Below are 23193 nucleotides of genomic sequence, written 5' to 3'. Positions count from 1 at the left end.
CCTGACAGGGATCCACCACCCCAGCTGTCACCTGCAAAGCCGGGTGAGAACTGAAGCTGTCAGTGCCTTCCCTGCTAACGCCCACGCCTGCTGCTGCCTGAGCCACGAGTTTGAACAAAGGGAACAGAGGCAGCAGCTCCCCTCACACTTACACATGCTGTACTAGTCACCTGAGCACCCAGGGGCCAGGCCTCCACCTCACCCCACTCAGGTTCCCGGAACTGGATGGAAAGAGGAATGAGATGTCTGTCTTCTTAGTCCTTACAGCTGCAGAGGAACCAAGTGAGACCAGCCCAGCATGAGATAATGTGACAGTGACACTCTCCTTAGGACTTTATCCACTTTATTTGTTAATTCTTTAATGACTATATAAGGTGTTACTACCTGTTTTTACTGTGGAAGAAACAAGTTTAAGTAACCTGTCTGAGAGGTCAAGAAGCAGACCTGGGATTCCACTCATGTCTGCTTGATACTTAATGATTTTATCAACCTTTGCATCTGAGGTTCCCTTTCCACTAAGGATTAGGGGGGCCGGGAGGGGGAGGAAGAGGAACAGTAGAAGAAATGTAGGCAACACAATGAGCAGGGCCGTGGGCACTGGCTGTGGTGGAAGGGCCAGAGAAATTACATGGCTGTAGTAGAGTAAGCCAGCTCTAATCTCTGGGGACCATGAACAAAGACAGTTCAAATATTAAAATGCAGGAAAACACACTGGGCCCATTAAGAGACCAGATGGTTCTGCAGTTTAGTTGAAACTTCAGAGACATGAAGAGGAGGGTAAGAGAGGAACATGGAAAAGAAGGTTTGAAGCCCTATTACAAAGGAATTTAAATGCTGGCAAAGGAGTTGGTGCTGTAGGCAATAAGATGGATGGTCTTTGGGAAGAGGAGGCTGGGAGAGGTGTATATGGATTAGAGCAGCAGAGGCAAGGCCTGAGGACCTGAATGTAGGGACCAATCACAAGTATTACATCTGAAGGGCAATGAAGGACCAGCCTGAGAGAGATAGCAGTGGGAAAGTAGAGACAGCATGGGTTTGAGAGTCAGAATAGATGGGACTTGGCAACTGAGTAGCTGGGTATAAAGAGGGAGGAGTTGCAGGTTGTGGGAGCATGCTATGGCATTAAGAGTTAGGCGTTAGCCCAGCCGGTATGGCCCAGTTGGTTGAGTGTCATCCCATGTACCAGGAGGTCACCAGCTGAATTCCTGGTCAGGGCACATGCCTGGATTGTGGGCTCGATCCCCAGTAGGGGGCATGCAGTCGATTGATGTTTCTCTTTCATCAATGTTTCTATCTTTCCCTCTCCCTTCCCCTCTCTGAAATCAATAAAAACATATTAAAATAAAAAAGAGGCTCAGTGGTTGAGCATCAACCCATGGACCAAGAGGTCATTGGTTCGATTCTCAGTAGGGGCACATGCCTGGGTTGCAGGCTCGATCCCTGGTTGGGGTGGGTACGGTCTCTCTCTCTTCTCTCTAAAATAAAATTTTTTTTGGAGTACAATTTCCACTTATTTTTCCCCCAGAGAACTTTTCTTCACCCTTTAAAGACAGCTCCTTACATGGGCTTTGGTGGAGGTCGTGGGCAGCACCCGCAGGTCTAAATCGGGGTGGGGGTGTTCGGTCCTTCCGGGCTTCTCGAGAACGATTCCTGACTACCTTGCTGTGAATGGCACAGCTCACACAGTAATGCAGCAGCTTACAAAAAGGTGGAAATACAGCCACCAGAGGCAATGGAAGAACTACAGCTGAGCAGGAGGCTACTGCCAAGGGAGGAGGGCTTTTCCCGAGGAAGAGTACCACCAATGGTCAAAGGTGGCAGGAGGGGAGGATGAGAAACAAGGAAGCCCAGTGCCTTGCCCAGCTGTGGTGGCTCAGTGGTTGAACACTGACCTATGAACCAGGAAGTCATGGCACATGCCTGGGTTGCGGGCTCAATCCCCAGTGTGGGGCATGCAGGAAACAGCCGATCAATGATTCTCTCTCGTCAATGATGTTTCTATCCCTCTCTCCCTTTCTGAAATCACTAAAAATATATTAAAAAAAAAAAGAGAGAGAGAAAGCCCAGTGCCTTTCGTGTGCCAGAATTCTGAAGATGATGGCCGGACCTCCTCATGAGGGAACCACACACACCACAGGCTTCCCTCCCCCCAACTCAGCCAGACTATCAGCCGACCCATCTGTGTGTTCCCTCCAGACGCCTACAGGGAAGAGCTCAGAACAGAAGGAAGCTGAAGTCACGCTCCTGCCAGACTTGGGAGAGGTGGGGTCTTCTCTGAGAGCCAGGCCATCTTTCTCCCTCCCTTGATCAAGGCAAAGTACAGACTGGCTGCTGATCTGAACTGGTGTGAGGGATAGCTAAGGGCCCTGGGATCCGAGCTGGCTGTGCCAGGTAAGACCTCCTCTGCTCTTGCGCTCCCCTTAACCACTGTGATTTTGTCTTGGGGTCTGTGCTCTTCTTCTTCTTTTTTTTTTTTAATATATTTTTATTGATTTTTCACAGAGAGGAAGGGAAAGGGATAGAGAGTTAGAAACATTGGTGAGAGAGAAACATGGATCAGATGCCTCCTGCACGCCTCCCACTGGGGATGTGCCCGCAACCAAGGTACATGCCCCCGACCGGAATCGAACCTGGGACCCTTGAGTCCGCAGGCCGACGCTCTATCCAAACCGGTCACGGCTTGGGGTTTGTGCTCTTACCAGCCCAAAACCTGCCCACCTGTTATCCCCATTCCCCCAGCTCATAAGGCCTTCTCATTGGCCCACACACTGTGCCCTCCCCTAAGGCACAGTCTTAGAAGGTATTCCTCTGTTCTGGGCTCTGCTTAAAGTTGGGTCATTAGGCCCTGCTGTATCTAATAGTTTCTACAGAGACTGGAGCAGGGTCTCTTGTCTTCTGAAAGGCTGCCAGTCATGCAATGACTTCACAAGTCTTCTGGGTTAAACACTCACTCCCAGAAAGTCCACTCATATGTACATCTTTTATTAATTTAACACTAGAGGCCCGGTGCACGAATTCGTGCACAGTGGGGCCCCAAGGGGGGTGTGGGTGGAGCTGGGACACGATTGGCCCTCCGGGCAGGTGGTGGGACGCCCTTGCTGCCCCGGGACCCCATCCTGCTGACATTCACGTCAGTTGTAAGGAGCCATCTGGCTGCCGCTTTTATATTGTTTCTTTCTTGTGGAATATCTAGGGAGGAGAAGCAGCCACAGTGCCGGAGGCCGACTTCCAGGAGGCCAGCAGCGCTGTTTGGATCATGCTGGTGGCACTGGTCCGTCGGTGCCTGGCCCATTCTCCAAAGATTGGACCTGCAGGACTACTGAGGGAGTGAGTGGCTGCCACCGGACTGGTAAGCCGCTGGGCCGGGTTGATCAGCTGAGAGGCACTCCTGCTGTGGGAACACATAGACCACCAGGGGGCAGCTCCTGCGTTGAGCATCTGCCCCTGGTGGTCAGTGCGCATCATAACAACCGGTCGTTCAGTCGCTTAGGATATATATATATATATATATATATATATATATATATATATATATATATATCTATCTATCTCCAATCCACATCAGTCCAAGTACATTTTTCCTGGATATTATCATCTTTCATATACAAATGCTTATTGTTCCTCTCAGATATTACACTATGACAATCACTGTGCTGGGCCCTCTGAGGAAAGCAAATACAGATAAGACTCTATCCCTGCCCTCAAGTAACTTACAATTGACGAGGAGAAATGAAACAAGGTGGTGATAGCACTATTATGGACAAACAGCAGCATACTATACCACATTCCATCTAACTGGGGGTAACATCCTGTGCTTTAAATTTTCTAAGAATGGAAGAAACAAAATTTAGAAGACATATTTTAGCAACTGGGGCTTAAAGGATGTATGCTGAAGAGTGTTAGGTAGATGGAGGAAAGAAGGAAAACAACCCCTTGTGAAGCTACATGAGCAAATGCACAGTAGAAATGGTGGGCAGCCTGCCCCATGATAGGTAAAGACCTTCCCTATACAGAAGGCAACAACATTTGGGTGGATGGTGCAGCCAAGTTGTTAAGGCCACAAAAAGACAAGTGTCCTGCTTCTTTTTTTTTAAAATATATTTTTATTGATTTCAGAGAGGAAGAGAGAGAGAGAAACATCAATGATGAGAGGGAATCATTGATCAGCTGCCTCCTGCACGTTGGACTGAGCCCGCAACCCAGGCATGCGCCCTTGACGGGAATCGAACCTGGGACCCTTCAGTCCGCAAGCCGATGCTCTATCCACTGAGCCAAACTGGCTAGGGCTGTCCTGCTTCTTAATTCTTTATCTTGGTGGCTCTCTAATGCATGCTCAAGGTCCCTTTTCATCTATTTGAATCTTGATGCCATGCCTCCATAGCTTGGTGGCCTTGTAAACTCAAGATGTGAATACAGCCAGGCAGGCATGGCTCAGTGGTTGAGTGTCGACCTATGAGCCAGGAGGTCATGATTCAGTTCCCGGTCAGGACACATGCCTGGGTTGCAGGCTCGATAATCAGTGTGGAGCATGGAGGCAGCTGATCAGATTCTCTCTCATTAATGTTGCTATTTCTCCCTCTCCCTTCCTCTTTGAAATAAATAAGTAAATTCAAATTCAGTGGGGCCTTGCAGGCATTTTAGTAGCACTCAGGCACACTACTTTTTGGATGGAGGTCTAGGGAGAAGAGTCACTATTTATTTATTTGTTAATCCTTACCCTAGGATATTTTTTCCAGGTAGAAGGGAGAGAAATTGATTTGAGAGAGAGACATCGATTGGTTACCTCCTGCATGCTCCCCAAATGGGGCTGGGGATCAAACTTGCTGCAACCCAGGTATGTGCCCTTGACTGGGAATCGAACCTGTGATCCTTTGGTGCACAGGCCAATGTGCTAACCATTGAACACCCCAGCCAGGGTGAAAAGTCGCTCTTAAACTCTGCCCTTCTGAACCTCAGCTCTCCCAACTATACAACAAAGACAGCACCTACCCTTGTAGGATAGTTATGAGGACTAAATACAATGCCAATATCTTTGTAATTTGTTAAGCATTATACAAATGAGCAGTGGAAGTAATGTTTTTTGACACCTGTGTCCTGGTCCCTTATTCAGGCATTTGGCAATTTGCTAGCCTCTCAAAGCACACCACCACTCTGGAAATACAAATTTAAGTTGCGGTCTGCAAGGTCCAACATACCTCCCACAGGACTCACAGGTGACCCATTATTGGATTTGTTATTTTAGGGAGGTCTGGGGGGAAGATTGGCATCTAAAGCCTAAGTGATGGTATTATACTACAGTTTTTCATTTTTTGTTCAAATGACAACTGGACTTTAGGCAGAGAACCTGTGATGATTTAAAATACTTATTCTGAAAGGAAATTGCCAGAGTAGGGCTAGGTTCTGGAGACCAACAGCAGGTGCTACAGGGATGCCTGGGAGGTTAGGAGGAATGCCAAGGGCTCGAACAGTGAGTGCCAGAAAAAGCAAAGGGCACTAGGTACTCGGAAGGCACCTGGGGGGGGGGGGGTCACCTTGATTTTTCAAAGCCATTTGCCCATGATCTGATTAGACAGAGTTTCAGGCATAAAAATGTTTGGACAGTGGGATCTGTTTTCCTGAAAACTAGACTGGCTGTATGTGACCCAGGACCTTGTGAGCCTGGGACTTTTAGCACAGGATTAAGGTTTATTTTCATCATGGTCCCAACCTCTCCTCTCCTCTCCTCTCCTCTCCTCTCCTCTCCTCTCCTCTCTGTAAATGTTGAGCATGCTCTGAAGTTGGGGAAGAGAGTGAGGTCAGGTAGAAAGTCAAGTGTGTAGGCATACAGGAGAATGGGGAAAAATATGGCAGCAGTAATGACAAGCTAACAAGTCCTAAGCCCTCTATAGGGATCATTTCATTTAATCCTCACAACCCTAAAATAGGTACTATTGTTATTAATATATTGCAGATGAGTTTTCAAAGCCATCTGGCCATAATCTGATTGTATAGAGTCGGAATTAGAGAAGTAAAATAACATCCAAGCTCACTTAGCTGGTTTGAGACAGAAGAGATCAGGCAGGGTTGCTCCACAGTGTGACCAATTTGCTACAGGTTGGAGGTCCCCTGGGTTTGTTTGGCCCAGGAATTGAGAGGAGGCTAATGCTCAGCTCCACGTATTCTAAACATGTAGGCATCATGATGCTTGAAAGTTAATTGAAACTCCCATCCTTTATGGAACACTGGCACGAGTTTGACAAGTCTCTGATTTCCAACGTCATTGTTTCCGCTCTACAATGCAGCACCGACTGGCTCCTTTCCTGTCTCAGGCACCTCATCCATACCTACCCATTGCCCTAAAAAATAACTGCTTAATGACTCTCCAGGAACTCCAGCCAACTCCTTAAGGTCTCCTGAAACCAGATCATCTGGGAGAGCTAACAGAACTCATCCAACTTTTAAAGTGATCTTTGATCAGCTCTTTCCTTGTCTCCACCTTCCCACATGACCTAAGTTGGCTGGTCGGCTTCACCTCACACAAAGCTCTCTCCACCAAGAGCAGAGCAAATCAGTTCTGGACACAGAGTGCAAACGTTAGGAAGGAGGAGGATGTTTGAAGCTAGAAGATTCAGACACACAGCTTCTCAGACTTCAGAATTCCTTTCCTCCATCCAGCTCATAACTATAGATTCCACCTGGTTGCCATGGAAACATCAGTCTGGTGTATGGCAAGCAGCATTTTAGACAGAAAGCATCACAGGCTACCATGGTAACACTAAAAAGAGTAAAGTTGCCTCCTCACTTGAAGGGGTGAGGAAGGAATAGATGAAGCTGCCAGGAAGGCAGGCTAAAAGGGACAGCCTTTAGAAAGCCTGGCTCCCACGTGAGCAGGGAGGGACTCAATTCAACAGATATGTAATATGTGCAGGCAAAGCACTAATGAAAAGGACACGTCTATGACTGGTCTCATTAGGCTATAACCATCTATAATAGAGTATACAAAGAACTGTAAATTAAGGCAGAATAAGACCCAGAATAGGACAAAGAATACTGAAAAGGGAATTCAGTTCCAACTAGGAAAGTTTCAGAGTCTTAAAGGCCTAGATTTTGACAAGCAGGACAGGAAGAAAGAATAAAATAAGCAGACATGGAGTGGAAAATTTCAGGATATACTGAGAACTACAGGTATAGACAGAAAAGGGAGACTTCCCCATGACTCCAAGGCCTTGGCTTCCACAGTGGTGCTGAGGCAGGTTAAGATGAAGATCAAGGGATCTGAAGCTAGACTGCCTGGATTGGAATTCTAAACTTGCTAACTCTGTAACTGTGGGGCAAATTATTTAGCCTCTTTAGGTATCAGTTTCCTTATTTACAACGTTAAGGTAAAAGAATCTACCTCAGAGGATCACTGGAGGATGAAATGATTCAATACACATATTGGCTACATTGCCTAACCCAAAACAAATCCTGCATAAATGTTATCACCTCCTACCACCTCACTTTTCAGAGCCAAGATACACTCTTCTGTCCAAGTATTGCTTCCTGAATCCCAATGTCAAGAACACAGTAACTTAAAGAATAGGGAGGAAATGCCATTGCCTTAGAGAAGACAAAAGCATAGGCTGGATAAGCCAAAAGTCAGGTGAAAATCACATTATGAATTGCAAACTGATGGGCGAGATTCCAACTATGCTGGGAAAGAATCCCAGTCAGTGTCCACTCTCCCCTCATCCTTGCCACCATGCTCAGGCAGGAGAGGTTGAGGGAGGTTTCTTTTACCTTTAGCTGGGCCCAGAGAGACTGTTTACTGCCCCCTTTTCTCCACTCCAACCACTCCCAACAGAGGGATGACTAGACACTGAGTCATACATAGTGACATGGCTGTCACCCACGAGTCACCTTACATAGGTTAAGACTAGAGAAGCAGTCCTTCACTCCCACCATTGTCTCTTTTCCAGCAAGAGGATGTATGAGGCAAGACCAGGTCAGGAAGAACTGAGCAAAAGGAGCCAAAGTGCAGGAAGCCCAAAGTAGCTAGGAATAGGAATATAAAGAAACCCTAGCCAACTGGCTCAGTGAATAGTGTCAGCCCGCAGACTGAAGGGTCCCCAGATTCGATTCCGGTCAAGGGCACGTACCTTGGTTGCAGGCTCGATCCTTAGTCCTGGTGCAAGCAGGAGGCAACCAATATTTCTCTCTCTTCCTCCCCCCCCCCCCCCCCCGCCTCTCCTCCTTCTCCTCCTCCCTTCCCTTCTCCCTAAAAACCAATGGAGAAAAAGACAGGGGTGAGTAGGACAGAGATGAGATGAACTTGCAGGAAGTTGGAGAAGGCTTCTTGGAAGAGTCACTTCTGAGCTGAGTCAGAAGGATATCTGACTGATGGGGAGGAAGAGGACAGGCATTTCAGGCTGAGGGAGCAGCACAAGTAAAGACACAGAGGAGCCCAGGTGAAGATTTATTGATCTGATTCTGGAACAGTGGCATCGCAGAGGCCCTTGACAAAGATAATCAAAGGACACTAAAAACAGCAGCAACAAAACTAACTTGTGTTCAGCTTTCCTTCTGCTTCACGACTGGACAGCCTTCAATAAAACTCAGACAATTAAAAAAAAAAATCAATGGAAAAATATCCTCAGGTGAGGATAAACAACAAAACCAACAGCAAAAAAAAACAAGCAGAGCCGAAACCGGTTTGGCTCAGTGGATAGAGCATCGGCCTGCGGACTCAAGGGTCCCAGGTTCGATTCCGGTCAAGGGCATGTACATTGGTTGTGGGCACATCCCCGGTGGGGGGTGTGCAGGAGGCGGCTGATCGATGTTTCTCTCCCATCGATGTTTCTAATTCTCTATCCCTCTTCCTTCCTCTCTGTAAAAAATCAATAAAATATATTTAAAACAAACAAACAAACAAAACAAAAAAAACAAGCAGAGATGGGGGTCCATCTGAGGAGGGCAGGGAGGTGAGGCCTGTGGGTATTTAGTGTTGGAGGAGTTGAAGACTGCCATGAAGAGGCCTGGTCCATAGCTTCAGGATGACTAACGAAAATGGTCCGCACTGTGCTTCTCAGGATGCATTAGCAGCAAATCAATAACTATAGGGGGACTGGGCCATAGCCAGCTGCTCCTACCTAAAAATAATGCATCCTCCTTCCCTTCCCCCAGGTTCAGAGAGCAAACTAGGGAAGGGGTGGGGGTGGCAGCCAAACAGAAGCAGCAAGACTGCAGCAGCCTAGAAGAACCAAGAGCTAGTCCTGGGTCCCAGTGGTCTTTTATACCCAAACAGGCTTCACGTACTTAACACTTGTGTTAAACGCAACCCCAGAAGTAAACATCGCCAAAAAACCATCACTCTGCTTTAGAAGTCTGAGAGCTGACAAATTAAAACTTAACAGCAATTATCCATATTTTTAGCAAGATAATAAAGTCTTAACACTCTGTTGCCATAGAGACCAGTAAAGAATGAAGCCCTGCCCCTGAACCTCAGACCTCCTCCTCTTGGCTGATTTCTAGCTGGTAAGCCAGGCTCTGACTCAGTTGTCTGTTACAAGCCTTATAAAGGGGGCAGGGGAAGGGGTACCTCCCTTTTGGCAGGGCCATTCCTGGAATACTCAGCTCCCTGGAAGTCACTGGTCTCAGGCCTGTGTTGTCCCAGGCAGAGCTATATATTTGAAAAGCAAGAGTTGAGGTGACTGGGAGAAAAGAAGGCTTAAGGCCTGAAGAGTCCTGATGTATGATGCCCAAATCCCTTTGGATATTGGACTGGGATTCCTACCACAAAAAGGGCTAAAGGCAGTATGGAGGCTAATGGTAAGAATGTTGAGCTTGGAAGACTTTTCTGATAAATATTTAAGTCCTCCAGATCAGCGGTCACCAACTGGTAGTCCGTGGACCACTGGTGGTCCGTGAGGTCCAAAAGGTTGGTGACCACTGCTCCAGGTCATACAACCCTAAAGAAAGGTGCAGAATGTCACACTGCCATCTGGTGGAAAGACAAGATCTGTCCTTAGGCACAGAGACAGAGCCTGGTAGTCTCTAGCGGGCAGGTAGGTTTGGAGATAGTTAAGATGAAGACAGATAGGAGACCAAGGGGCAGAAATTATAATGCAGATACAGACAGTGTATCTGTATACAGGTGTGCACCTTTTGTCCTGTTTTATTTCTAAAGGTTAGATACCATTAAAATAAAGAAAACACAATGGCATTGTTTTATATTCCTACAACCACTCTTGGTTTTGGCTCATTAGAAGTTAACATCAGACACAACTGACTGAGACCACACACATATGGGCAGCAGCCACAACAGCAAGGCTTGCCTTTTGTACAAAGTTTATATATATATTTATGTACACAGACACAAGGATATAAAATCCAGTGAGAAGGGCTCATATGTGCCCAAGTAGGGGACAGGAGCGGCTTTAGCACTGGGATGGAGCCCACAGTAGAGGCACATCGGAAGTAGTGGAGTAGCATCCTCCCCACCATCCTCCCTTCCTGGACCAAAGGAAGAACCTGGGAGGAAGGACAACTAACTATACAAAAGAAGATGGAAAATACTGGAAAGGTACCCCATCTTTCACTAAACTCCTGAATGCCCCTAAGACATCCAAAATACCTGGCAGGTATTTTGCTCCCAGCAAGCTGCAGAGCCCACAGTAGTTCTGGCCCCAAGCAGAGGTCTAAGGCAGGCTTTACAATGCACATACATATTCAAGCTATCTTCTAGGGCTCTTGCAGCATCAAGCCAGCACCTTCAAGGTTCAGCCCCTGAACGGCAAAGTCCTCTTGGACCAGAGGGCTTAAGGGTTTTTCCTTGACAAAATTGTAGGGTAAAGGTATGGGGGGAAAAAGAAATCAGTTCCTTCAGTTAATGCCCTAAGACCTTCTCAACAGAGGAGGAATCCAGGAATCACTAAGAGGTGGTTGGAAAGGGCAATGAAGATCATCCCAGGAGATGATATACATGGAGAAACAGGTGTTCAATAATTCTCTTCTCTTCAAGTACTGGTTGGTCAGCAGAGTCTATTCCCAGTGGGTCCATGGGCAGGAGCTCTTCTTGGTGTCTAAGGGTGACCCCAATTCCCCCAGAGTTAATGTCCATGGCTTCAGGATGGCTTGATCCACAAAATGGATAGAAGGGGCCGTAGAATGGTAGATATGAAGAAGGGAGTGGCAGGACGCTGAGGCATAGGGAGGCAATGTACTGTGCCACTGATTTACTTGGGGCAAAGAGAAGAGGTAAATGGAAGTCAAACGAAAGAAAATAACCAGAGACTAAAATGAATGAGGTCCTGCGATTCACATGGTCTGGGGGGTAAAAAGGCTGGAAAGCTGAAAGCACTGGGAGGCAATTGCCTGAGAGGCAAGGTTCAGGGCTGGACTCAGAGCTAGGAGAGAGAGAGAGAGGCAAAGTGAGTCAGTGAGCACAGAGCATTCCTTCTTCCCAGGCCCAACCCATCTATCCCTTTCCCAAGTCCACGTCTACCAGTCAGAGCTGCTGGGTTTAGGGCCCCCAAGTGAACCGCTCCATTCAGCTGCAAGGCAGCAGCTTGGGCAGCGGCAGCAGCAGCGGCTGTGGTTGGCAGCTGGATTCCAGAGCCTAAAAGGGAAAGAAAAGGTGGGGTTAAGTCCCAACCCTCAATCCACAATTCAACCCCAAGTTTTTCACTCTGTAGAGTAAGTCTACCTTCTGCCAATTTGGCCATGAGCTGCAAACGTCCACTTGCTGATCCCAGCTCCAGCTCCTGGTCTCCATCAGGAAAAGTGATGTCTGTGCCACCATCCAGTCGCTCAGTCACATGGCCAACCCTCATAGGTCGACCAGCAAGCTCAAAGCCATTCAACTGTTCCTGGGCCCGTCGGGCACACTCAGAGTCAGAGAACTACAAGAAAGCCAGGCCATTATCCGTCACCTCTCGGCCAGAGATATGCCCTCAGAGCCCCACTAACACTCCTAGTCCTACTATCCCAGGAAACTCGCATGGTTGCTGCAGCACAAACTTTTCTTTCTCAGGGAATGTGACCTCAGATCTCCCTAAAACTGATCTCTGAAAGGGACTTTTCCAACTGATTTCAATCTCTGAGCTCCACTAAAAATCTAACTTTGTAAAAAGTCTATTATCTGTAGGGAGCCTAGCCTGACGGGCTGTCTCACAAATGGGGATATAAAATGGAAGAAAGACAGACTGAGAGCTAAGACTCCAAGGCTTTGAGACCTTACAACTAGTAAGTTTAAATTCTCAGTTAAAAGAAGGAACCTGGGCCTCCAGAGCCCAGCCTTAGGAAGTAATACATCCTGGTATTGAAAGGAAAACTGCACCCAACCTCCACCTCCACCAGAGGACTGCTGACTCAGTAACCCACTGACCACAGGATCTCAACTCTCTCATTCCTTTCAGCAGCAGCAGCAGCAGCGGCAGCAGCCTGGCATAAAGAGGATTCCCAGTCTTCTGTTTAAAGAGTCAAGGGTGTTGACCTAAATGCAGCAACAAAAGGGCAAAAAGGCCCCATAGAAGCCTTTCCAAATCTGAGTCACACAGGGAGCTAGAAAAGATACTTGTCACCAGGAACGCCACAGCTGGCTTTGTTTACTCTGGTATTACCTGCCCTAGGGCCTGGCACGTGGTGCTGACAGTTCCTAGGCATGTGGTGTAGGTGGCCTGCCTTTACTGGATACTTTTGAGGTAAGCAATTGCCATGGTAGAACACAACCTACCTCCCCTCTGCCCTGCAGGTAACTGTGGGGTGTATGTTGCCTGGATTGAGCCCAGAAAATATCAGCTTCTATCAGACTTTGTGGCTGGCAGCCAGTCCTCAGCCTGGAGTCACATGGGGCTAGAAGAACCAGTTATGGGAATTGGAAACAATTTTGTTGGAGTGTCAGGAAAAGATGAGACTTGCCCACTATTAGGTGGCCTCACTATTCTCCCTACAGTGGGATTTAAATATAAAGATACTTCTCAATGGAAAACCTACTTCAAACAGGGTAGCACAAGAGGGCAGTATATAACTTCTTATTCACACCCCATCATGAAAATATAAGTTCTATAAAGCATGTCTATAACAGCTCATACCTAACCTCTCCCATACCCCCAACCTTTTAGTTGCAACCTGGAACCATAACTATTACCCAAAGAGCAAGTTGCAGCCCCAGGGAAGGTGGTAGAACTCCTGGACACCCCCATACACTGACAGAGTGTAGGAACAAAGCCAAGATCTCAAACAATGCACTCATCTCAAGGGGCAGAAGGCTAGTAGTCCAAGGTTCAGCAGCAAGGTTTATGGGTCACTTAGACCAGCGGTCGCCAATCTTTCAGACCTCACAGACCACCAGTGGTCTGCAGACTACCAGTTGGCGACCCCTGCTCCAAAGGTTTCCTTAAACCAGCAGTCACCAACCTCTCGGACCTCATGGACCACCGGTTGGTGACTGCTGATTTAGACAGTTCCTAAAGGAGGATGATGAAGCTAAGCTGCAAAATCAGACACATACACACACCCAAATTAAAATAAAGACTAGAGACTTACCGTAATGAAACCATAACCTTTAGAGCGGCCTGTATCTGAGTCCTTCATCAGGACAATATTATCAATCTGTAGAATAGGGAGAAATTATTAATCATCTTTTGGCTAAGCCACACCTTTGACCCTTCCTACCCAGACTATTCTAAATATCTCCAAGTTTCTAGCCACTAATTACGTTTTTCCAAATCTTTTTAAAAAGAGACAAAGGCCATTTTTCTCCCCATAAACACCCTTTCTGACTAATCTTACTTAATCTGGACCCCTCTGATTTCATGGTGCTGACTCATTTATCTACTGAACAGTCTGAACACAGAGATGGAACCTGATTTCCAAGCATGGACCCATATGCCCATTACTATGTATGCTGTGGGTTAATCATGGTCAGACAAAATGAAGAGGAACACTCACCCTCCCCACTTTTTCCAATGCCCTTCAGAGGTTTCCCTCGCTTTCTACTCACTTTGCCAAAGGGCTCAAAGATGCCCCGGAGCATGTCCTCGGTAATATTGCAGTGCAGGGAGCCCACATAGAGGCGCATTGGCACACCACTGCCTTTCTGCAGGTTGTTGGCCATGGCTGCCAGTCGGTTTTTCTCCGCCTGCGGAAGGAGGGAATGATGGGTCAAGTCCCACACCTGCTACCTTCAAAGCTGTTTTCCCATGTCAGTTTCTCAGCCTGCTCACCTGTGAGGCCTGTACAATGATAGGCACGCCCAGCAGCCGCTGCCCTGTCAACCCAATGGCCAGTGGCACAGACTGAATTTCACAGAATTCCACATAGGCAATGCCCTTAGAACGACGTGAGTTCCGATCCGAGATAATACGTACGTCACGAACCTATCCAGGGGAAAAAGGAAATCCTAAGTTGGGTATAGAGGGGGATGGATAAAAGACAGACTACTCAGAAGAAAACTAAAAGGGGAAATGTTACCTTGCCAATAGCAGAGAAAAAGTCCTCCAGGTCTCGAGGCCGAATGCGAGCAGCTAACTGCATACAGAAAACTGTTCGGGCATCACGTTCCTCAGGACTCAGATTATCAACTGACTCCCTAAAAAGTAAAATTTATTAAGACTCCCCCCCTCCACCCAATACTTGGTCTTTGTTTCCCAGCTACTCTCAAGTACCACACATTCCTAAAGTTTGGCTCAAAGAGCTTTTTATTCAGACCACCCAATTCCTAAAGAAGTGCTCATCATTAACTCACCTGACCGGACTCTTCTCTCTGAAATGAGGACTCTTACTGTGTCCATTCCTATGCCTAAGGAATAGAGAACAAACAAAGTGAAAATTGTGTCACCCAACTTTATTCACATTGGACCAATGCTGAGTCTGCCATCATGAGAAAACCAGATCCCACTCACCACCTCCTCTCACACGTGAATTTCTTTTTTTACTTTAAAAACATATATATATTTTTATTGATTTCAGAGAGGTAGGGAGAGGGAGAGAGAGAAACATAAATGACGAGAGAAAATCACCAATCAGCTGCCTTCTGCACACCCCCCACTGGGGATCGAGCCCGCAACCCAGGCATGTGTTCTTGACTGGAATTGAACCCAGGACCCTTCAGTCCACAGGCTGACACTCCATCCACTGAGCCAAACCAGCTAGGGCGAATTTTTTTTTTTTTTAATCCTTGCCCATGGATTTTTAAAAATTGATTTTTAAAAAACCTGAGGACATGGTTTTATTGATTTTAAAGAGAGAGAGGGAGAGAGAGAAAAATCAATGTGAGAGAGAAACATCAATCAGTTGCCTCTCACACGCACCCTGACCAGAGATGGAATCCACAACCTGGGTATATAACCTGACCAGGAATTGAACCTGCGACCTTTCTGTGTATGGGACAATGCTCTAACCAACTGAGCCACACCAGCCAAGGCTACTCTTTTTTTTTTTTTTTTTAGAGAAAGAGAAAAGGGGGTAGGGGGGGAAGGAGGGAGGGAGAGAAACATCAACTGGTTGGTTCTTGTACCCACTCTGACCAGGACTGAATCCACAACCTTTTGGTATACAGGACGAAATTCCAAACTACTGAGTCACCCAGCCAGGGCGACATGTGAATTCTTAGTACCACCCCTGCAATAACTGGATCTCCTCCCTATCACGGAGGGACATAAGCATCCTCAGGCAGGGACCACAGCAAAAGCGTTTTACCCAGGTTACAATACAAAGGCGAGCTTATTAGCAAAAGGTGATACCCAGCAGCAAGAGGTGGACTCCTGTAGTGCACACGATTCTCACGACGTGGGGCCCGACTTCTGGACTCACTACTATGTTGATGATCCCAGCTATGGCTGCGGTGACGATGCTGCCGATCTCGGCTTCGGCTCCGACTACTTCTCCGTCTATGCCGATCCCGGTCTCGACTACGGTCTTGACTACGACTACAGAGGGAAACAACTATTTAGTTTGTTAAAGAACCAACCAACCTCTTCTGGCCTTCAATGTATAGCTTTCCCTGGTATCTTTCCCTTTGTGGTAATTCTCAAAACCCAACAGCCCCCAGAATAACTGACCTGCGCTTTCTATCCCTGCTTTTACTATGGCTCCGACTCTTCTTCTTCCTGTGAAAGACAGTGTAAATTCTTATTATTGCGAAGGTTTCATGATCTCTTCCACATAAAAGGAATGAGAGTATGGCCAGGGTGAATCAGAAAGCAATAAAGGACCAAAGTCCAGAGGATCTGACAGCAGCTCACAGCAACTGCACAACACCGACTTACACACAGCCCCGGATGCTGTCAGGCATCTGATGCAGCCAAAGCTGGTGTTTCCAAAGTAGGAGTCTTCTTGCTATTTTACTCAAATGAAATATATCAATGCTGGGACTGATCCACAAATCTACACTGAAAAGCTTAAACTAGATCATAAACTAAATCACCGTTATGCCCAAGATTCAGTGAAGCCATTACTAAAAGCTGTCTTAGCCCTGGCTGGTTTTGCTCAGTGGATAGAGCGTCAGCCTGCGGACTGAAGGGTCCCAGGTTCGATTCCGGCCAAGGGTACATGCCCGGGTTGTGGGCTCGATCCCCCCCCAGTGGGGGACGTGCAGGAGGCAGTCAATCAATGATTCTCATCAGTGATGTTTTTATCTCTCTAGCTCTCTCCCTTCCTCTCTGAAATCAATTAAAATAATAATAATTAAAAAAAGTAAAAACTGTCTTAGAAGCAACTACCTCCCTGTTCTTGCTGTTCCTCCAATGGACAAGACTGCTTCCCTTCCTAAGTTGCCAGCCCCGTTCCTCACACACTCACTTGCTTTCCTCCCCACTGGTGCTGCTCCCTCTGCCACCGTTGCCGGTGCCGCTGCTGGTGTTGCTAGGGCCGTCCTTCTTAACCTCCTTCCTTTGCTGCTCATCCTGAAGGTTCACCAGAAAAATGTCACAAGGTTCAACGTGGCAGACACACAGAATCCATTGGGCACAGAAAGAACAAAAGTGGACAAGGAAAAAAGCATATGAAATCAAAGCTCTAAATTACCTAGCCAACTTTTAAACACCTGGACCTCCTAACAAAATAAGTAAGAGAAAAGGAGGAAAACTACCCAAAAGGAAGAGATCAGAGGAACAGATTTTGGTGTCAAAACTTTAGCTACTCAACATCTATTTCTCAGGAGAATGAGAAGCCAGTCAGGTCTGAAGTATATTTAGGTCTGACTTTCTACTGTATCATTGAGAACTATGAGCAAAGCACCCATTCCCACCCATGTGTTCTCCCCTCCATTTTAGGGGGCCCACTCTGAAAGCATGGCCCTTGAGTACCGGTCTCCAGAATAGCTTACTAAAAGACTATGCCTTTTATGGATAGCCATTGTATACAATAAACAAGCAGAGAAAGAGAATTCACAAAATGTTGAGACCAAAGATCCACAATTGCTTTTTCTTACTAACCCAATTCCAGGAGTGAGGTGGGAATATTACCTCCTCTTTTTTATAGGGAGCCTCCAGCATGGCCTCAATCACTATATCAAAGTCATCGGATGCCATCACAGCAGATCTGAGGAGAGGATATCAATACACAAGAACCTCATTTATATTTTTCCTCCCCTTCCAGCACACCACATTCCCTTCCCCCTCTAAGAAACAGACTTTAGAACATAGTTCTGTTTCATAAACTCCAAAGGAATCGTACCGGCTATTTGCTTACCCTAGGTTTATTTTTGTGCCTTACAGATCTGAACTGTTTCTGCTTGATGATTTAGAATAGGTGAAGGGTCTACAAGGAAACTGAGTAGAGACAAAATAATACAGACCCTGTCCTGTCCTGTGAAAAGAAAGTGTTGGTACTCAAAATTACTATTCACTTTACAATGAACGAACACTAGGCCTCCATTCTACTGCTCAAAATTCTGAATAACTGGTTTAAACTTACATCATAGAAATAAGCACATATTTCCAATAAAAAGGTAAAGATGCAAGACTAAAAATGAGAATACGAAGCAACACCAGAATAATGCAGATTTGCCCTAAGCTATTTCCCACATTCCCCTCCCCAAACATCAACCCAGTTCCTCACACCACACTCACTTGCTTTCCTCCCCACTGGTGCTGCTCCCACTCAGCATTAAGCATTTTTCATAAAATAACTAGTTTAGAAAATTCAGAAAGATTATGGTTAAGACAAGCTTAACCAATTCCACTTTGAAGCCTTTCTGTCTAGGCAGGCAGGGTGAGACTTCTCGCCTCCAAGCTTTCACATGTAGTAGCAATCATCTTTCCTAAGTGTGTCCACCACAGGTCTCTCTCTCTCTCTTTTTTTTTTATAAATCTTTATTGTTCATATTATTACAGGTGTGCCTCTTCCCCCGCCATAGCTCCCCTCCACCTGATTCCCCACCCCACCCCATACTCTTACCCCCCCCCCACCCCGCCACTGTCTTCATCCATAGGTGTAAGATTTTTGTCCAATCTCTTCCTGCACCCCTCAGACCCCCTTCCCCCTGAGAATTGTCTGTCGCCTCCCTTTCTACACAGGTCTCTTAAATAAGAAAAACAGAAGATACCAAACAAAATCAATAGGAAAATTTATTCAAAAATTACTAGTCTGAAGTTATCAATATACACAACATAGATGAATCTCAAAATAATTATGGTAAGTGAAAGAAATCAAACAAAAAATTAGAGTATGTATTGTATGATTACATTTATGCAAAATTCTAGAAAATGCAAACTAACCTGTAGTGACAGAAAGCAGATCACTGGTTGCCTAGGGATAAGAGTAGGTGGGGAGGGGCTAGGAGGAAAGGATTACAAAAGGGCACAGGAAATTTTTGGGGTGATGTTTCATGGATGAAACGTATCAAAACTCATCAAACTGTACGCATTAATGTGTGTAATTTTTATATCAACTATATCTCAATAAAGCTAAACCCCCTCCAATTAATCTTAAGAATTTCTATGCTGAGGTTAATCATAATCAAACTTTCCATATCCATAAGAGCTTTGTCTTCTTTAAAGTAGCTAATGCATCATCCAACGATGCTGTCCTTATTGCTCTCAGAACCCATAGTCTATTTGATGGTTTAATAGAGTGATATGAGTAATATAAAAATTGTATTTAAATATGAAAATAATATGAAAATTAGAGTAATGATGATGTAATATAAATGACACTTATCATTTACAGTACTGAATATTGCTAGGCATGTTATAGAGACAGAATATAGGAAAGAGTAAAACAATAAAAATTGCTCTTAAACAAATTTAAGTCTTAAATTGGAAATAAAACCAAAATCAAATAGGTGTGTCTAAAATCCAGTGAACACAATCTCTTACAATAACAACACCTTACATTATTTAACAAAGGTAATATATAACTACAGCCAGATACCAGTTCCAATGCAAAGATGAAAATCTGAGGTTTTGTGAACTGTCCAGTCACAAAATTCAAATGGAGAAGCTGACTTGTGAGTGAAGTCTTCTGACCCTGGTCTAATGTTCTATCCACTATGTTGGTTAGCTCTCTCTCATGGTTTATAACTTAAAAGAAAAAAGAAGAAAATTACAAAGTATATCAAGATGTCTATTTTTAAATGTACTTAACTGGGGTGCTTAGTGGGAATTAATGTTCCGATAGGTTTATCAACAGAATCAGTCCCATTAGCCATACCTTATTGTGTATGTTTCAAAATACCAAGAACCAGGCTAATTGTAACATATACTATTTGATCTATTATGGAAAAATGGTTCTAAAAAGAGAAGTTTTAATCCTCAAACTGTTCCTTTCAGTCATTTTGGCTGCCAACTCTACACAAATTTTCTAAGTGTCATAAAGTTCCTCTTTATCATTTACAATCTGCTTTTTCCTCCCTAAATGAAATGCTTTTGATTTCAAGAATCATTGAGTGCTAGTACAGGGTTGGGGTAACCTAACACACAAAATCTTTCACTTAAGTTGATTAAGTGAGCCCCCAATGATGGAGTAAAATTTTCACTCAGACTCAGAAACAAATGAATGAACTGATTTAGGCCCAGACATATACAACATGAGCACATTTTGAAACTTGTAATCTCGCTGGGTTTAGTATAGCTTTCTGATATCCTAAAAGCATTAAAGTCCCAAATAGTATGCATTTTCAGGCTGTTTGTTTTCAAACTCTCTCCCTGTCCTAATTTATTGGTCAAAGTCCATTCAAAACCATCCATTAAAACACTACAGAACTTTCTTCCATCCCTGCTCCAAAACCTACATTAGGGGCCCACAATCACGGGCAATGCTTAGTTCCTGTCACAGTACAGTCAAGACTCAAGCCAGTGCTTAGGTCCCACTACTGCAAGGGCAAAGGAGAGTGCAGGGGCACTGTCAGCCCACTTCAGGCCGAATTCACCAAAGGTTCGAGTCCCAGGGGTGCTGGCAGCGCCATCTCCTGGGTCCGGTCACTGGGCTGGCACAAACATCTCCAAACTGAAAGCGGCTTAATTAAGAACAGGAACAATGAGAAAGCTAAAAACATTCCCCACGATGTGTACAAACGAAGGCTACGCTTTTTAAAAGATGATCCTATAGCCCTGGCTGGTTTTGGCTCAGTGGATAGAGCGTTGGCCTGCGGACTGAAGGGTCCCAGGTTCGATTCCGGTCAAGGGCATGTACCTTGGTTTCCGGCACATCCTCAGTGGGGACTGTGCAAGAGGAAGCTGAATCGATGTTTCTCTCTCATTGATGTTTCTAACTGTCTATCCCTCTCCTTTCCTCTCTGTAAAAAATCAATAAAATATATAAAAGATGATCCTATAAAGTACCACCTCTGAGAGGGTCCGTGTCCCAATGCTAAAACCTCATACGTGGCTCACTACACTCCTCTTTCGCCACGGAAAGTGCGGCCATAAAAGGAAAGAGGGAAAAGCCCACAGAGACCAACATACTGAAAAGAGTCTTCCTGAAACCGAAGATCGAGGAAGAAATCTCAATTCTCTCACCTCTCTGAAGAGTGGCACCAGGGGCTGAAAACCGAACCTACGTTTTCTCTCAGGGTCCCGTGGGCCGACGCTCCCTCCCCAGTGTGGATCCCAGTATGACTGAGATCCCTGAGTCCCTGGGACCCTTGACACAGCGTCTTCCGCGGTAAGATATAGCCACAAGGGTGCCGATCCCTAAAATTCTGCCAGTGGACTATACTCAGGTAGCAAACACTTCCGAATCAAAGATAAAAAGTTTTTCTTTTAAAAGTTTGCCAGATTCTGCTCTCGTACTCTTGACGCCATTTTCTGGCTGTGACGTCAGAGGCAGGCGCCGGGGGGCAACGTCACGCGTAGGTGACGTCGCGAGGGACCAGGTGTCAGGGTTTCTCACCAGCTCCGAGTCCCCGCGGGGAGAGGGGGACCCCGGTCTTCTCTGCTCCTTCGGGCTTGTTGGAGGGTGCGAAGCACGGCTGTCTTCAGAGCCTCAGCAGTAAAAGCAGCACTGCAGCCCCAGCCGCTCCTCTCCCCGCAAAATGGCGGTAGCTCCACTGTCTTCCAGCCTTTCCCCAATCTGCGCAGGCGCTAAAACATTAGGCGCTGGAACTACCTTCACTGGTTTCGCGGCAACAGGCGGAAGTTCAGAATTTCATTGGTTAAAATTGTAAGCATGGGTGGAGCCAAACTCAAATGCTTCTTGGCAACCATGAAGTTTCCAATGATTGGCTAACTTCTCGAGACTTCCGGAAAGTGGAAGCGGCCCCTGGGGGCCGCCCGTCGCGCTCATTGGTTAAATGACTCGCGGAAGGCGGAGAAGCCGGGCGGAGAACGAGCGGTAGGGATCCTCCTACCCCGCTCCAGCTCGGGCTGACTAGGCTACCCCCGTACTGGGCGGGGCCAACGAGGACTTATAATGGACGTTCTTGGCTCCCCCAACTGATTTGTCAGGGGGGTCACGTCGGTCTAGGGACAGCTTTGTGGAGAGCAACTGCGTTTGCTTCACGTCAGGAAAGATGCTGGACTCCATATCCCCATTCTGAACGGACTGGACTGTCTGCACAACCCTCCCTAACGCCTCCTCCTGCCCTCAGTGCTTGGGACCTGGGAAAGAGGTCATGTCACCAATTTGTGTGGTCCTACACCTCACGTACATCAGTTCAAATCAGTACCGCACACACCGCACCCTGCAAGGGTAAAGTAAACTCGAGACACTTTCTCAGGTGACTCCTTCCATGCAGCAGTAGTCAGCCCTCCAACCAGAAAGGATGGAACTGATTTACATCCACCCCCCAATCCCAAGACTTCCAAAAAGGTAGCTGGTTCTAACAAAGAGAGAGCCAGAGTCAGAGGACCTATGTTCCAGTCTGGACTTGAATACTAACTTTATATTATTGTACCAACTTCAAATATTTCCTCTATAAAATGGAGAATTGGACTAGATGATCTCTTAGGACTCTTAACCCTACGATTTTATTCCAACACTAGTAGTCCTGTGCACGAATCCGTGGGCCAGTAGCTCTCTGCGGGGCCGGCCGCTCCGTGCCCGCTGCCTAGAGGCTCTCCAGGACGCAAGCGTTCCGCACCCCGGCCTGGCCAGAGGCCCATCCATCTGCGGCCGGGTGCAGAATGCTCACGCTGCCCACTCTCAGTGGCAACCCCCCCCCGCCCCGCCCCCCACACCCACTGGGGGACTCCAGTGGGGCTGAGGACTGGGCACCGCCATCTTGGTGACAGTGTTGGTTAATTTGCAGATTACCCTTTTATTAGATAAGAGGATAACAGGTTGCCCTGGCAGGTGTTCTCAGTGATTAGAGCATCAGCTTGTGCATTGAAGGGTCTAGGGTCTGATTCTGGGTCAGGGGCACATACTTGGTTGCAGATATGATCCCCGGCCCTGTCAGGACACATGCTAGAGGCAAACAATCAATGTGTCTCTCACACATTGTTTCTCCACCCTCCCCCACTTCTATTCTCTCTAAAAAAAAATCAATGAAATAATATCCTCTGGTGAGGATTAAAACAACAACAAAAATAGGTGGCTTCTTGCTAGAGATGCCTGGATAGCTTTGTTTCTCTCTCAAGCGGTAACAAAGGTGCTTGGCAGTTCAGTAGCTAAGGAAGGAAGAAGGAAAGCTGGCTTTATATACAACCCATCTTTCTCTATGGTGGCAAATGATGCCTCCTCTCCAGACAAAAGCCTAATCACAGGTCCTAATAGACTAGACCTCTCTGTAGCTAATCAGAAAGACCTATACCCAGGAGTCCAAGCGTCACCACTAAGCTTCTCAAATGGACA

At 46.3% G+C, this 23193-nt stretch overlaps 1 protein-coding gene across 7 annotated transcripts; it reads right to left on the bottom strand.

Annotated features, from left to right (window-relative positions):
* Nucleotides 1–4220: 4220 nt before the first annotated feature.
* RBM23 (RNA binding motif protein 23) lies at nt 4221–21467 on the bottom strand. 7 transcript variants are annotated; one of them, XM_079768947.1, is made up of 13 exons: nt 21292–21431; nt 17424–17499; nt 16759–16862; nt 16020–16067; nt 15702–15887; nt 14705–14758; nt 14431–14548; nt 14184–14336; nt 13961–14098; nt 13504–13569; nt 11663–11858; nt 11462–11575; nt 4221–11363 (listed from the first exon to the last, which is right to left on the bottom strand). In XM_079768947.1, exons 2-13 carry the CDS (start codon nt 17487–17489, stop codon nt 11275–11277), a joined length of 1332 nt encoding a protein of 443 aa, XP_079625073.1. In that variant the 5' UTR covers nt 17490–17499; nt 21292–21431; the 3' UTR covers nt 4221–11274. The 7 variants fall into 7 exon arrangements, with proteins under 7 accessions (XP_079625073.1, XP_079625069.1, XP_079625070.1 ...); XM_079768943.1 differs by having other exon boundaries at nt 11462–11858; XM_079768944.1 differs by lacking the exon at nt 21292–21431 and adding an exon at nt 18678–21284 and having other exon boundaries at nt 11462–11858.
* Between the last annotated feature and the right edge of the window lie 1726 nt (nt 21468–23193).

Source organism: Cnephaeus nilssonii, assembly GCF_951640355.1.
Source record: "Cnephaeus nilssonii genome assembly, chromosome: 4".
In the NCBI taxonomy this organism is placed as follows: Eukaryota; Metazoa; Chordata; class Mammalia; order Chiroptera; family Vespertilionidae; genus Cnephaeus; species Cnephaeus nilssonii.
This window is presented reverse-complemented; position numbering and strand designations above follow the sequence as displayed.